Below are 13,458 nucleotides of genomic sequence, written 5' to 3' on the forward strand. Positions count from 1 at the left end.
GGCACCTTAAGACACCTATCCTACAGCAGAGAATCATAATCATCTTATTCTCCGGCTCACTTCATGACATCTTTGAGTGAACTGCCCACGCTTTGTTACATAATTCCTCTCGGAAGAAGGATCTCCAAACATTCGACACAAATTACGGGTCAGTATTGTTCTGTATGGGAATTCGTAAACTCGGTACACAGCGCATGCTTGCTCTTTAAACAGTTACAAAAATAAATGGAGCCTTTATTACCAAGTAATAAAATAAAAGACATAATTAGCATAGAGAAGCAGGATGAGGTGATTAAATGAATAACAAGTGTTTGTTACTGTCTCTCTGGGGAAAGGCTGGATTTTAAGTATTACAGTGCCTGGGATCAAAAGTGCAAAAAATATAAATCCAAATTCGTTTTAAGCAGAATTAGGGATTAGCAGAACAAGGAACTAGCCCAGCTAATGTGTGGGTCAAGAGGGCCTAAGGAGTTCATGGGTCACATGAGGGCTTCTGGTAACAGAATAGAAAAGGGAAAGGAGTAAAGGCAGGAGACTGGTCCCATGAGTTTTTGGGGTTTTTAATACCTGACTAAAAAATAGTAGCAAACTCCTGAAAATCTAGAATTGTAATAAGATTACTACATGATTAAAAGGAAGCCATGAAATAAAACAGCTTCCATTTTATTTTCTTTTAAGACCCAGGGTGGGAGCACACTGGTAATTTGGTCCTGACTCCTAAAATCATTTGACTTCACCCCTGCACTGCCCACACGGGAGCCTGTAAGCAGTGTAAAAGGATAGATACCCTGGATCCTATCTACAAACCCAGGCTCCTTCTAAACTAGCCGGATGCAGAGGGGAAAAATAAAGCTGACCTGCCTTACTGTATTACTCGGTAACAAGATACAATATGATTCCATTTATATAGTAAAGTCACCAAACAAGATGTTCTCACAAAGCTAACTTTTTAAAAAGCATGTAAAAATTATACATTTATACACATACACACTACACTTTTACAGTTCAAAAAATAGTCCGTATAGTTCAACAGCTCATTTAGTGCTTTTTTGGATTGTTTCCCTTCCAGATTCTTTGTCACCCCACTGGTTCTGCCCTAAGGTGACATCATTCTGTCACATTATCTACTAAATCAAGTAAATGTTCATTTACCCCACTAAGCACAATCTATCTGGGTGACTGCAGAGAGAGGTTTCTGCAGGGTCCGGTTTACACTGAGGCACACAGTTCTCACAGCGGGGAAGAAAGTGGCATAGTAAGCATCATGACCACAGGAAACAGCCTTCCAGAGCAGGATGAGTGCTCACACCTACAGTGTCCAGTGCTCACCCACTAAAACCTACAAGGCACTCAGCAAAAGTTACTGAGGGTCCCATAAAGTGCATCACACTGGCTCTCGAAGGAAGTAAGCTATTTCAGGAATCGCGGAGGGCAGTCACTTTGAACAGTGGTGGTTTGACAACTGTGCAAGAAGTCACTTGAACTCTTATAAAGAGAATTTTTAAGGGATCAGCAGCCTCCCTGGAAAATTCAGGAAAACCAGCAAGAGAGGGGATAGCTTTCATCTTTTCATAAAGTTCTTCTCCAGAGCCATTGAGGTTCTCTGTAGAGAGTAGATGTTCCGTTTCACCCTATCCTCCAGGGAGGAAGTAGATGCGCTCTCCAGCTTCATGCGGCTGAGAAGAGAAGACAGGAAAATAATGTGAGTAACGAGTATCTGTCAACTGTCAACTACTTGGCGGAATTAGAAGAAACAGGCTGCCAGCCATAAAGCAGATGTAGAAACCCAAGCTCTTTTAAGCCCATGTAGGTAACTTCGGAGTGGACTCCATCTGGAACTCAATTTGTTAAACCAACGTCCATCACGGAAAAGTTACCTGTTTTGGAAACCAAGTAAAGCCTCATTGGAAAAAGGCCTCCTGAGCCATGAGTTCTTATTTCAGTGGAAGGCAAGGAGATTCAATGAAAATACCAATTCACTTCTCCTTCCTTCAAATCAAAAATATCCCACTGTCTAGCTAGATGCTGGGAGTCGTAACAAAGGTGGCTCAGAGGCTGATCTCCCCGTTCTCACTGCACAGACACGGAAACACCAGGAACACAATGAATGAATCAGCTGCCTCCTCGGGACCACAGCCATGAAAGCCGTTCAGCAGCAGGAAGGTGCACTCACTGGATAAACTTGCCATCCCGGGAGCCCAGCGTCTCCAGCCTCTGCTCCCGTTCGTCATCCTCAGCATGCCTCTTGAGGATGTTCAGCCTCTCTTCCTCCCGCCACTTGGCATTTTCCATCATCTCTTGACGTTTTCGCTCTAGTTCCTCTGATGAGAGCTTTCTGTTAACACAGAAACCATCCTATCAGGTCTACTTCTCTCCCACCAAAAAACCAAACACTTACAGGGAGAACAGAAATCAGGTACGACCTCAGGTTCTCCACCATCCTGTTCTCTCTGTGGAAATGCCCAACCCAGGGCCACACTCAGCCTGAGTTTCCTTCCTTCCTAATTATCTTGGGCAGGTGGCTTCATCCAAATTTCAGACTTGTAGTGAAGGATTCCATACTCTCTCTCAATAATCTCTGGAGTGATTGACTATTCTAAACATTAAATACAAAATATTCCAATTGTTTGCTCAACAACTCATTGAGGAACACAGGACTGTTAGCCATGTGGCTGTTGACCTCTACCATCTACCCACTGGAAATGCTTAGAAATTCATGGACATAGCCCAGGAGTACACCGCTTTAGGAAAAAGCTAGAAGCCAGATGCCTGAAGTTCAAGTCAATTCACCTTAACCTCAGAGAGTAATAGGTAGGTCTTCTTTCCTGGCACTCACTGCAAATGAAGTCAGACTAAGAGGAGGAGGTGATGAACCAGCTCAGTCACTATTTAACAATGTCAGAAATCCAAATCCACTGCTTCTCAAATGGGTGTGATATGCCCGTTTAAAAGATCCCCTTTAAGAGGAAAAATAATTGGTGGAGTCGCATTAGGGAGTGAAGCTCAATTTTGAGACAGAAACTTAAAACACTAAAACTTGACATTTAGTTGTCTATAGTGAAATGACAATGCTCCCCTTCAAAAACCCCACTAAATAAAATACATAAAACCACAAAGAGAATAGGAGAGGAGAGGACAATGGATAAGAAATGTTTAAAAACTGGGGGCGCCTGGGTGGCACAGTGGTTAAGCGTCTGCCTTCGGCTCAGGGCGTGATCCCAGCGTTATGGGATCGAGCCCCACATCAGGCTCCTCCACTATGAGCCTGCTTCTTCCTCTCCCACTCCCCATGCTTGTGTTCCCTCTCTCGCTGGCTGTCTCTGTCTCTGTCGAATAAATAAATAAAATCTTTTAAAAAAAAAGAAAAGAAAAAGAAATGTTTAAAACTGTTCAAAGATGGAAGTGGATGAAGGGTTGGTAACTACTTTTTACAGATTAGAGAAAACTCAATCCCTTCAAGTGCCCGATGCTAATCAGAAGTAAAATCCAGGAAAGGCTCAGAGACTGCAGGCCCCGAGTGGAGGATGGTGGTAAAGCTGAAAACAAAGGGACTGATTTAAAGTCTGTATGAGAAGCAATTAAGACACCCTGGGTCCTCATGCCTAACTTGGGGAAGCCAGTGATTGTTCTCCCAAACATTGACAGGAGACCCTCCAGACGGGAGACCCTTCTTGTAGTTTCTGAAGAACTAAGCCAGACAGGAAATCAGAAGTTGCAAGTGCATCAGGCATAGCAAAGGGAGCTGGCGGGCCACCAGGGCTGAAAATAATGTCTCCCAAAGTGCCAACAGCCAAAGTTAGAGCCATTGGTCAGGCAGCTGGAGGGTGTTTTCCTTCTATAGAAAAAAATTTTTTAAAGATTTATTTATTTATTTGAGAGAGAGAAAGAGAATGAGAGCAGAGGGAAAGGGAGAGAATCTCCAGCAGACTCCCCGCTGAGTCTAGAGCCCAGCACGGGGCTCAATCCCACAACCCCATGATCACGACCCAAGCTGAAACCAAGAGTCAGGCACTCAACCAACTAAGCCACCCAGGCACCGCTCTCATGTAGAAATTTAATGGTTCCGGGGGCGCTTGGGTGTCTCAGTCAGTTAAGAATCTGCCTTCAGCTCGGTCCTGGGATCAAGCCCCACGTCGTGCTCTCTGCTCAATGGGGAGCCTGCTTCACCCTCTTCCTGCTGCTCCCCCTGCTTGTGCCTTCTCTCTTTCTCTGTCATATAAATAAATAAAATTTTTTTAAAAAGAAGAAGAAATTTAATGGTTCCTGACAAAAAAACCAAAGATACTGACATGAGTGTCCCCAGCTAAAAACCAGTTCAAACCCAACCTCCCACCAGTAGACAAGCCCTGCCCCAATACAATACAGTGATCCCAGCTTTAATTCCTTATTCTTACATATGAACATACAGTGAAGTATCACCAAACATTTCAGGAAAGCCTCTCACAAGAAAGACACCAAAGGGAAAGGGAACTGATAAAGATAAAGCACAAAACTTTTTAAAAGTTTACAGTCAGAGGTAATGAAAGATATTACATCAATAAAATGAGAAAGGTTTTTAAAATGGAACAATCAGAACATAAAAGAGCTCTTAGAAATTAGGGAGAGGGGCGCCTGGGTGGCACAGCGGTTAAGCGTCTGCCTTCGGCTCAGGGCGTGATCCCGGCGTCGTGGGATCGAGCCCCACATCAGGCTCCTCTGCTATGAGCCTGCTTCTTCCTCTCCCACTCCCCCTGCTTGTGTTCCCTCTCTCGCTGGCTGTCTCTCTCTGTCGAATAAATAAATAAAAAATCTTAAAAAAAAAAAAAAAAAAAAGAAATTAGGGAGAGGGCACCTGGGCGTCTCAGTCTGCTGAGTGCCTGACTCTTGGGTTCGAGGTGCTGAGTCCAGGGTCCTGGTATCAAGCCCCACATCGGGCTCTCTGCTTAGTGGGGAGCCTACTTCTCCCTCTCCCTCTGCCCGCCTCTCTCTCTGTGTCAAATAAATAAATAAAAATTTAAAAAAAAAAAAGCTTCTAAAAAAAAAGGAAGAAAAAATAAGTCTTATCCCATAAAAATTGTTTGTTTTTGTTTTTGTTTTAAGATTTTATTTATTTATAAAGAGACAGACATAGCGAGAGAGGGAACACAAGCAGGGGTAGTGGAAGAGGGAGAAGCAGGCTTCCTGCTGAGCAGGGAGCCCGATATGGGGCTAGATCCCAGGACCCTGGAATCATGACCTGAGCTGAAGGCAGACACCTAACGACTGAGCCACCTAGCCACCCCTGTTTTTTTTTTTTTTAAGATTTTATTTACTTTTTCTTTTTTTTTTAAAGATTTTCTCTATTCATTTTGTGGGGGAGAGACAGAGAGAGAGCAAGAGAGAGCACAAGCTGGGGTGGGGAGGAAGACAGGGAGAAGCAGGCTCCCCACTGAGCAGGGAGCCCGATGTGGGGCTCGATTCCACGACCCCGGGACCACGACCTGAGCCGAAGGCAGACACCCAACTGACTGAGCCACCCAGGCGGCCAGATTTTATTTATTTACTTGAGAGAGAGAGCAGGAGCAGTGGGGAGGGGCAGAGGGAGAGGGAGAAGCAGACTCCCCGCTGAGCAGGAAGCCTGATGCAGGGCTCGATCCCAGGACTCTGGGATCATGACCTGAGCCAAAGGCAGATATTCAACCAACTCAGCCACCCAGGTGCCCCCAAGCTGCTTTTTTTAAAAAGAGATTTTATTTATTTTGACAGAGAGAGAGCACACAAGCGGGGAGAAGGGCAGAGGGAGAGAGACAGAGAGAAGCTCAAGCAGACTCCCCGTTGAGCATGTCCCCGCTACGTGGGGCTTGATCTCAAAACTGTGAGACCGTGGCCTGAGCTGAAATCAAGAGACAGATGCTTAACCAACTGAGCCACTCAGGCGCCCCCCAAATTGCTTTAAATTGAACATCTTACAGCAAAAGAGAAGCTTCATCTTTTCAGCTGTTAAGAAAGTCGTCATAGATCACCAATGAAAACATACAAAAGGAAATGCACACATTTAAAAATTCTCACAAATTTCTCAATTATAGCCAAAGTTTCTCTCTTTTTAGTCTTTTNGTTTCTCTCTTTTTGTCTTTTTTTTTTTTTAAAGATTTTATTTATTTATTCGACAGAGATAGAGACAGCCAGAGAGAGAGGGAACACAAGCAGGGGGAGTGGGAGAGGAAGAAGCAGGCTCATAGCTGAAGAGCCTGATGTGGGGCTCGCCCAGAACGCCGGGATCACGCCCTGAGCCGAAGGCAGACGCTTAACCGCTGTGCCACCCAGGCGCCCCCTCTCTTTTTGTCTTAATTCACCAGTATCTTAATTACATAAAACCATGCCGACCACCTGGAACACCAAACCAAAACAGATAATGAGACCACAAAATCCATGCGTTGAAGTTTCTGTGCTTTTACTCCTGGGACAAAGAGGTCTTGAGGACTCTGACCCATTCAGATCACAAAACTCAACACAAATTCTAAGGGGGATAAGAAAGGCTGATAAAGTAAGACAAACTAACGTGTTGGCAGGTGGCAAAAGAGACAGAAAAACAAAGCAGGATCTGAAAAAGCACAGTCACACGCTGACCAAGAGCCTTAAAGCACAGAAACAAATACACTCATGGGCACTGACCCGCGGAGCAGCATGACTTCCAGCCCAGCTGAAAAACTGTCCCCAGTAAAAGAATAACTTCTACATAACATACTCTGTCTGGGAAGGCCGGAAAACATAGAACCTATTTTAGAAAGTTGTCAGCCAAGATTAAAACTTCTAAAAAAGTTTCTGTTCCTTAGAAACAGGGAATAGGGCAATCAAGAGTTAAAAGGGACCTGCGGGGTCTGCCTCCTTTTGAACATAGTGAATACAAGAGTGGTGCAGACTTCCAGTGGTTCTCAATGTTGGCTGCCTGTCGAAATCCCCGGGGAACTTGAAAAACACTGATGTCTAGGCCCACCCCCAGAGGATGATGATGTAATAGGGCTGGGGTGCAGCCAGGTAATGGAGTTTTTTTAAGCTTCCCAGATGATTCTACCGTGCAGCCCATTTGTTTGGGCAGTAAAAGGAAGTTCACAAAAGTTGCTCATCTCTTCTCAACTTCTATGAAGACCAAGTGAGACCCCGAGGGACAATCTTTCGTGGGCACAGCTGGCTCCCCTCAAGTCCCAGGGCGGCACGCCCCAGTGCTGTCTGACCCACTCCACACCCAACTCCAACACACAGTCCATCTTAGGGTGTCTGCCCTCAACGAGAGCACCCTGCTTCCCCCTCAGCTGATGCCTCAGGAAAGGAACTCTCTCCCAAGAAAAGCTTCTCTGTGGAATTCTCTGTGAGAATTAACATGCTTACAGACGTCCAGAAACAGTCACTTACTCAATTGTTCGTTAAGTTAAAACTAATACTTGGTCCTTTCCATGTGCCTTGCAGGGAAAGGAGGCGGGACAGACTGTTAAAAGGTGACAGGAAGAATAAAAGCTGGTTTGGCGCAAAAAAAAAAAAAAAAAAAAAAAAGGTGACGTGGATTATCCACTTGCCCTGGTTTGAGCCACACCTAGACTCAGGCCCGCGGAGTCTGCAGTTCACATCCGGGGCCCCTGACTCACCTGGTGTATCCGGGAGCATGCCGCCTCTGGTAGATCTCTTTTTTAGGCGACGGGCTCTTAGTTCGGCCTCTGTCTCTCCTGTTGACCTTAGAGTTGTGCCTGTGACAGACACACATAGGCCAGAGAGAAGAAAAGCCATTTCAATACAGGGGCTTTTTATCATGTCCCTCAAATGATGGGAGAAAAGCTAACAGGCTTAGAACTATAATCCAAATTGAAGAGAACAGAGGGCAGAAGTGGAAGAAAAGCAAACACATAAAGATACGTAAGATTTGGTATTCAACTCACTCCAAAGATTCCACATATATAAATATGTAGTTCTAGGGGTCTGAGCTTTACATTGAGGTGGCGGCGGGGGGGGATGACAAACAATATAAAGGAAATAAAGCAAAGACATTTGGAAAAATTAATGAACAGACATGAGTAAAAGCAAACACCTGCTGTGAACAGCGCCCACATTTACAGGCCATTTCCCAGTGAATGCCCACACTCACGGTTTGCTTGGCCTCGGGGACCGTGACCTTCTGCCTGGGGATCGAGAACTCCTGTCCCGGGACCCTGCTTCTCGGGAGCTCTTCTTGTTGGCATGTCTGGGAGGTGAGTGGGAGGAGCTTCTGGACCTGGAATAATTCTTCAACCTGTGCATTCCCTTTTGCTTGGCAATCACAGAACTCTGCACCCTCTGGCTATGGCAGGAGTCCCTGATCTGTAGCATCAAGGAAAGGAAGAAGAGGTGTTTGTAGGAGACTCTCCAGCTCAGACGAAGATGTGGTGAAACAAGGAAATGAATGAGCGCTGAGGTTCTGGAAGAAGCCAACCTGGCGTACCGAGCCCATCACACAGTTACCACAGAGAAGCACTCAAACTTAGCAGTTCTCTGCAGAATCCCCTCAGAGAATGGACCCCGCCAGCCACCGGCACTGCCTGGACTCTTCACCGCAGCCTCGGCAGGAGCAAGAGACAGGGCACAGAGACTGGGACCTAAGGTTAAACCTACTAAGGAAGAAAGGAATCTAGAGGGATGTCCGACTGTCAAAAGTCATCAACCGGGAAGCTTAAAATGCCTGTACTTCATGGAAATTATCTGCAGAGGGAGAGGCAGCATGCCCGCAGGCCCCGCTGGTGGTTCACGCTGTCTGCTCAGAGGTGGATAGGCTCGGGGATAAGGAATGGACCAGCTCCCCAACAGCCCTGACCCTGGCGGCCCAGACTCCCTTCTTCCCTCGTGAGGTCTGACTGGCTGCTAGAAATGCTCTCTGTTCAAACAGGCTCTCAAGTGGACATATTCCACAGCCCACCATCACATCCTTACCTGTAAACCGTATCCAGGGGCTTTGGACAGCACAGGGGAAGAATCTGCCATCTTCTTTTGAGATCTAAGCGATTAAAATACACATTCATTGAAAAAGAAAATGCATACAGGTCCAGGTTCAATCTCTCGGGCTGAAGCATGCTTCCCGTGTCAAACGTGCCCTTTCCCCCTTGCGTTGTCACCCCGCAGCGTGGCTGTGTATTTGCACGGTCTCTGCTGGCGGGCGCATCAGCACAGTCGTGTGTTTCCTGTGAAAACCCGTGGGCCTCGCTCTGCAGCCCCAACGCCTGAACACGTTCTCCTCTCACCTCGTGCTGCTATTCCAGGGACTAAAAGTGAGTCAGCAGTGACAATGCTCACTGCTCCCACAGAGAAGACACACAGAATGGGCCCAGATGGGCCCATTAATGCATTAAAAAAAAGAAGAAGAAGAAGGAGGCAACATAAAATCCTCTTCCGTCTTTGAGGAGTCACAAGCAGAGATGACAGTCATATCTAGGACATCTACGCTAAGACCTACAAAGCCATGGTCAGCTGTGAGGCGCCGGGCCGAGACCGCCAATGAACACGGGTGCTGGGTGGCAAGTTCTGCGGGCATGGGGCCCACGTGCGAGTGCTCACCCCTGAAACCCCAGTGCCCGGCGGTTCCCAGCACTGAGCCAGCGCCCGTGACTATGTGGAGAATGAATGAGTGAATGAGTGAATGAGTCAACGAGGGAGGCCCGCCTCCACACGCTCACCTCCCCCGGCCGCGCTCATCCTCGCTACTGAAGCCATCGCTACTGGAGCTTCTGTGCTTATGTTTCTTGTGCTTCTTTTTCTTCTCCTTCTTTTTCTTCTTCTCCTTTTTTTCCAGACTCATTTGCAACTAGAAAACAGCCAGAACATAGCCACGCAAGATCACGGAGACCCCTGAGGGGCCTGGTTCATGCACAAACTACCTGACTATGCCTCTGGGGCGTCAGGGGTCCAGGATGCTAGCAGGGCCTCCCTGTCAACAGGAGGGGGCAAGTGTTAACCCCGGCAGTGCACAAACACCCCTCCCCCCCCCCACTATGGAACGGAATCTCTGGTGGGCGGGGCTAGGAATCGGTGTTTGTAAACCATCCCCAGAACCAATGCCTCGGAATTTCCAATCTGTCAAAAGAACTCCACCTCCACTGAGAGCAACCGGGGACTGCAAGCTCGAGTTCTACATTTTCCTATCCAACTAAGCCAAGGCACGATCACGTGGTACGTCATGTGAATGATAAATGGGCCCTAGAGGCTCAACAGCACATGATCTCCCGAACACACTGTTATGATCAGGACTTCAGGGGCATGTCCCATACTCCTAATTTCTAAAAACACCGACACCACATGGTGCTTTTCCAACCAAACAACATAAAAGAGGAAATCATTCTGTCTTCCTGCTCATAAGGTGAGAGTGAAATGAGAGAAGTTCTCACGTTAAGTAGCTACAAGATCCTCATAATGCTTATTTGATACACTACTTACCAATTCTTTGATTTTCTTCATTTTCACAGGATTATTCAACACCTCTCTTTTTTTCTCCTCCTCCTTCTTCCTAGGGAAAAAAAAAAAGGAAATGATAAAAACCATGACTCTCTTTTGGCAAGAGGATTAGGTCATTCACTCCATTCTCCACAAGTCTACACAGCAACCTCTTTTTCAGATGCACACAGACAGGCTCTGTGTGGAAAGCTGCATGATGGTGTGGAAGCCTTTGGGCTTCTTCCTCAACTATGCAGAAGGGACTGAATATTGGGGGGCAAGGCCACACGGGTTTCCTGTCGTACAAAAGAGTGAGTGTGGGCTGTTCCTTATTAGGCTTTATGCTCGGGGCTTCCCAGCTGGTCAAGTACATGGGTGTCCTCCTGTGTACCAACGGGTTGCAGCATTTCCAGGTTACCTCCACTGTTTAGCACGAAAACCAGCTGGGACATAAAGAGAGTGGATTCCTCTTTCAAGAAGTCTTACTCTCAGGGCGTCAGGGTGGCTCAGTCAGCTGAGCATCCAACTCTTGATTTCAGCTCAGGCTGTGATCGCAGGGTCATGAGATAGATAGAGCCTTGTGTCAGGCTCCGCACTCAGTGGGGAATCTGCTTGAGATTCTCTCTCTCCCACTGCCCCTTCCCCACCTCTCTAAAATAAATAAAATAATAAAAAAGAAAAAAAAAGTCAAGGAGCCTGGGTGGCTCAGTCAGTTATGTGTCTGCCTTTGGCTCAGGTCACGATCCCAGGTCCTGGGCTCAAGCCCCACATCAGGCTCCCTGCTCAGTGCGGAGTCTGCTTCTCCCTCTGCCTGCCACTCCCCCTACTTGTGTTCTCTCTTTCTCTGTCAAATAAATGAATAAATAAAATCCTTAAAAAAAAAAAGTCTTACTCTCATTTATTGCTCATGAGGGTACATTGGTCAGCCTACATGGAAGATGGAAGACAATTTGGCAACACTTATCACAGCCTGCGTGCTCTTTAATCTTATAAATCCTTAAGAATTTGTTACTGTTAGGACATAATCCAGGAAGGTCCCTACAAAGCTGTCCATATTATAACAATGAAAATTTGGAAAAAAGTTAGGGCCCAGTAAGAGAGTATCAATAAATAAATTATGATATATCCACACAATGTCGACATAAAAAATAGTATTACAGAAACACAGTTAGTGACATAGAAAGATAGTTGCTATATATAAGTAGGTAAAAAAAAAAGGAGTTTATAATATGCATAATATTTATACATCAATGTCCAGAGCAACATTATTCACAATAGCCAAAAGGAAATAACCCAAATGTCCATTGACAGATGAAGAGACAAACAGAATGTATACAGTGGAGTATTATTCAGCCTTAAAAAGGAAGGAGGGGCGCCCAGGTGGCTCAATTAGCTGAGTGACTGACTCTTGATTTGGGCTCGGGTCTCGGGATTGAGCTCCTCGTTGGGCTCCCCACTCAGCAGGGAGTCTGCTTGAGGCTCTCTCTCTCTCCCTCTGTCCCTGCCCCCTGCCCGCACACATTCTCTAAAATAAATAAATAAAGTCTCCAAAAAAAAAAAAAGGGGAAGGAAATTCTGATACATGCTACAATATGGATGAACCTGTGAAGACCTTATGCTGAGTGAAATAAGCCAGTCCCACAAAAAGATAATTACGGTGTGATCTCACTGATGTGAGGTTCCTAGAGTAGCCAAACTCACAGACACAGAAAGCAGAATGGTGGTTCCCAGGGGCTGGGGGAGAGGGAAATGTGGACTTCCTGTTTCACGGGTAAAGAGTTTCCATTTTGCAAGATGAAAACCTCCCCAAGATGGGTGGTGCTGATGGCTGCCTGACAGGGGGAAGGTACTTACTGCCACTGGGCTGCACACTTACTCATGGTTAAGATTATAAATGTTATGTTTTACTTACCACGATCTAACTAATTAAGAAGCTAACAAAATGGGAGAAAATATTTGCATATACATACACAGTATCTTTACATACACCTATGTAATACCTTTACTACGTAAACAACTTTAAATTTTTTTCGAAATTAGAAATATAAATGACAAATGTTTTTCGATGTTCAACCCTATACACTTGAAATAAAATGCTGCAAATTAAAGCAAAAAAATTAATACGCGCAGTAAGAGTTGGCACCCAAAATGCAACTCTCCTTTGACATTATATATTAGGGTTTTAAGGAAGATTCTAAAGTTTCTTTTTAAAGGGTTCTGCTGTACAAGGGTTGGGGGGGTAGAAGGCCTGCTCACCCACCTATCCTGCTCTATACATAGCCCCAAATTCCCAGGAAGCTGCCAGCCTTTCTCACCTTGCTTCTAACTCCTATTTTTGTTCAAGGGCCAAGGGTAAAAGAATAATCTGGTCTGGTCTGGTCTGGTCTGGTCCACTTGGCATCTCTTATCACATGGCCTAGATAAGACACCCTTGATGGATCCCCCTTCCCAACATCAGGGAAACCAAATGGAGACAATCCTTTTACAGGGCAGACAAAAGCCAAGAGGAAACGAACTGTGAAGCCAAGCAACTCTGAAAACAGAACCCTTCCCAGCCCGCCATCAGCACCTGATGATGAAGAGTGGGTCCTCCCGGATTTTGCTGGCCATGTCAAGAAGGGAATTGGCACCAGAAGGGGCAAAAATAGAGCCTGGGAGTAGTCCTGTCTCCGAAGAACAGCCTGCCTCCTTCTCCTCCATCTTCTCAAAAACGTACTTGTCAATGGGGCGCCCCAGCAAGTACTCGTCGCGGTTCACCATCCCGCCAGGACCCTGATACATCCAGTCCAATTTTTCTTCTTTTTTCCTGGTTTAAGACAAAAAACACAATAGAAAGAAATGTAGACTCTTGCCGACCTACACGTACAACCTGAACACGAGGGAAGAGGACTCCAGCTGTGGGAGCGGGCCTCGTTCTCCAGGCACCTCGCAGGGGCTGAGCACTGCGCTCCACATGGCACACGAGCAGACACGGCGCTTGTCGGCACGGGGCTCACCACTCAGTCAAGAGATTGTTTCCACGCACTTAACGTCATTTATGTGGAGAAAGTATCC

At 46.1% G+C, this 13,458-nt stretch overlaps 1 protein-coding gene across 1 annotated transcript in view; it reads right to left on the reverse strand.

Annotated features, from left to right (window-relative positions):
* Positions 1-208: 208 nt before the first annotated feature.
* CWC25 (CWC25 spliceosome associated protein homolog) overlaps positions 209-13,458 on the reverse strand; it is a 22,756-nt gene continuing 9,506 nt past the window's right edge. The window contains exons 3-10 of the mRNA XM_002916807.4: positions 12,974-13,210; positions 10,408-10,477; positions 9,651-9,778; positions 8,911-8,974; positions 8,093-8,304; positions 7,599-7,697; positions 2,174-2,335; positions 209-1,676 (exon numbers count right to left, since the gene is read on the reverse strand). Coding sequence (XP_002916853.2) covers positions 1,562-1,676; positions 2,174-2,335; positions 7,599-7,697; positions 8,093-8,304; positions 8,911-8,974; positions 9,651-9,778; positions 10,408-10,477; positions 12,974-13,210 — 1,087 coding nt within the window. The 3' untranslated portion in view covers positions 209-1,561. The remainder of the gene's footprint in view (positions 1,677-2,173; positions 2,336-7,598; positions 7,698-8,092; positions 8,305-8,910; positions 8,975-9,650; positions 9,779-10,407; positions 10,478-12,973; positions 13,211-13,458) is intronic.

Source organism: Ailuropoda melanoleuca, chromosome 13 (assembly GCF_002007445.2).
Source record: "Ailuropoda melanoleuca isolate Jingjing chromosome 13, ASM200744v2, whole genome shotgun sequence".
Classification (NCBI taxonomy): Eukaryota; Metazoa; Chordata; class Mammalia; order Carnivora; family Ursidae; genus Ailuropoda; species Ailuropoda melanoleuca.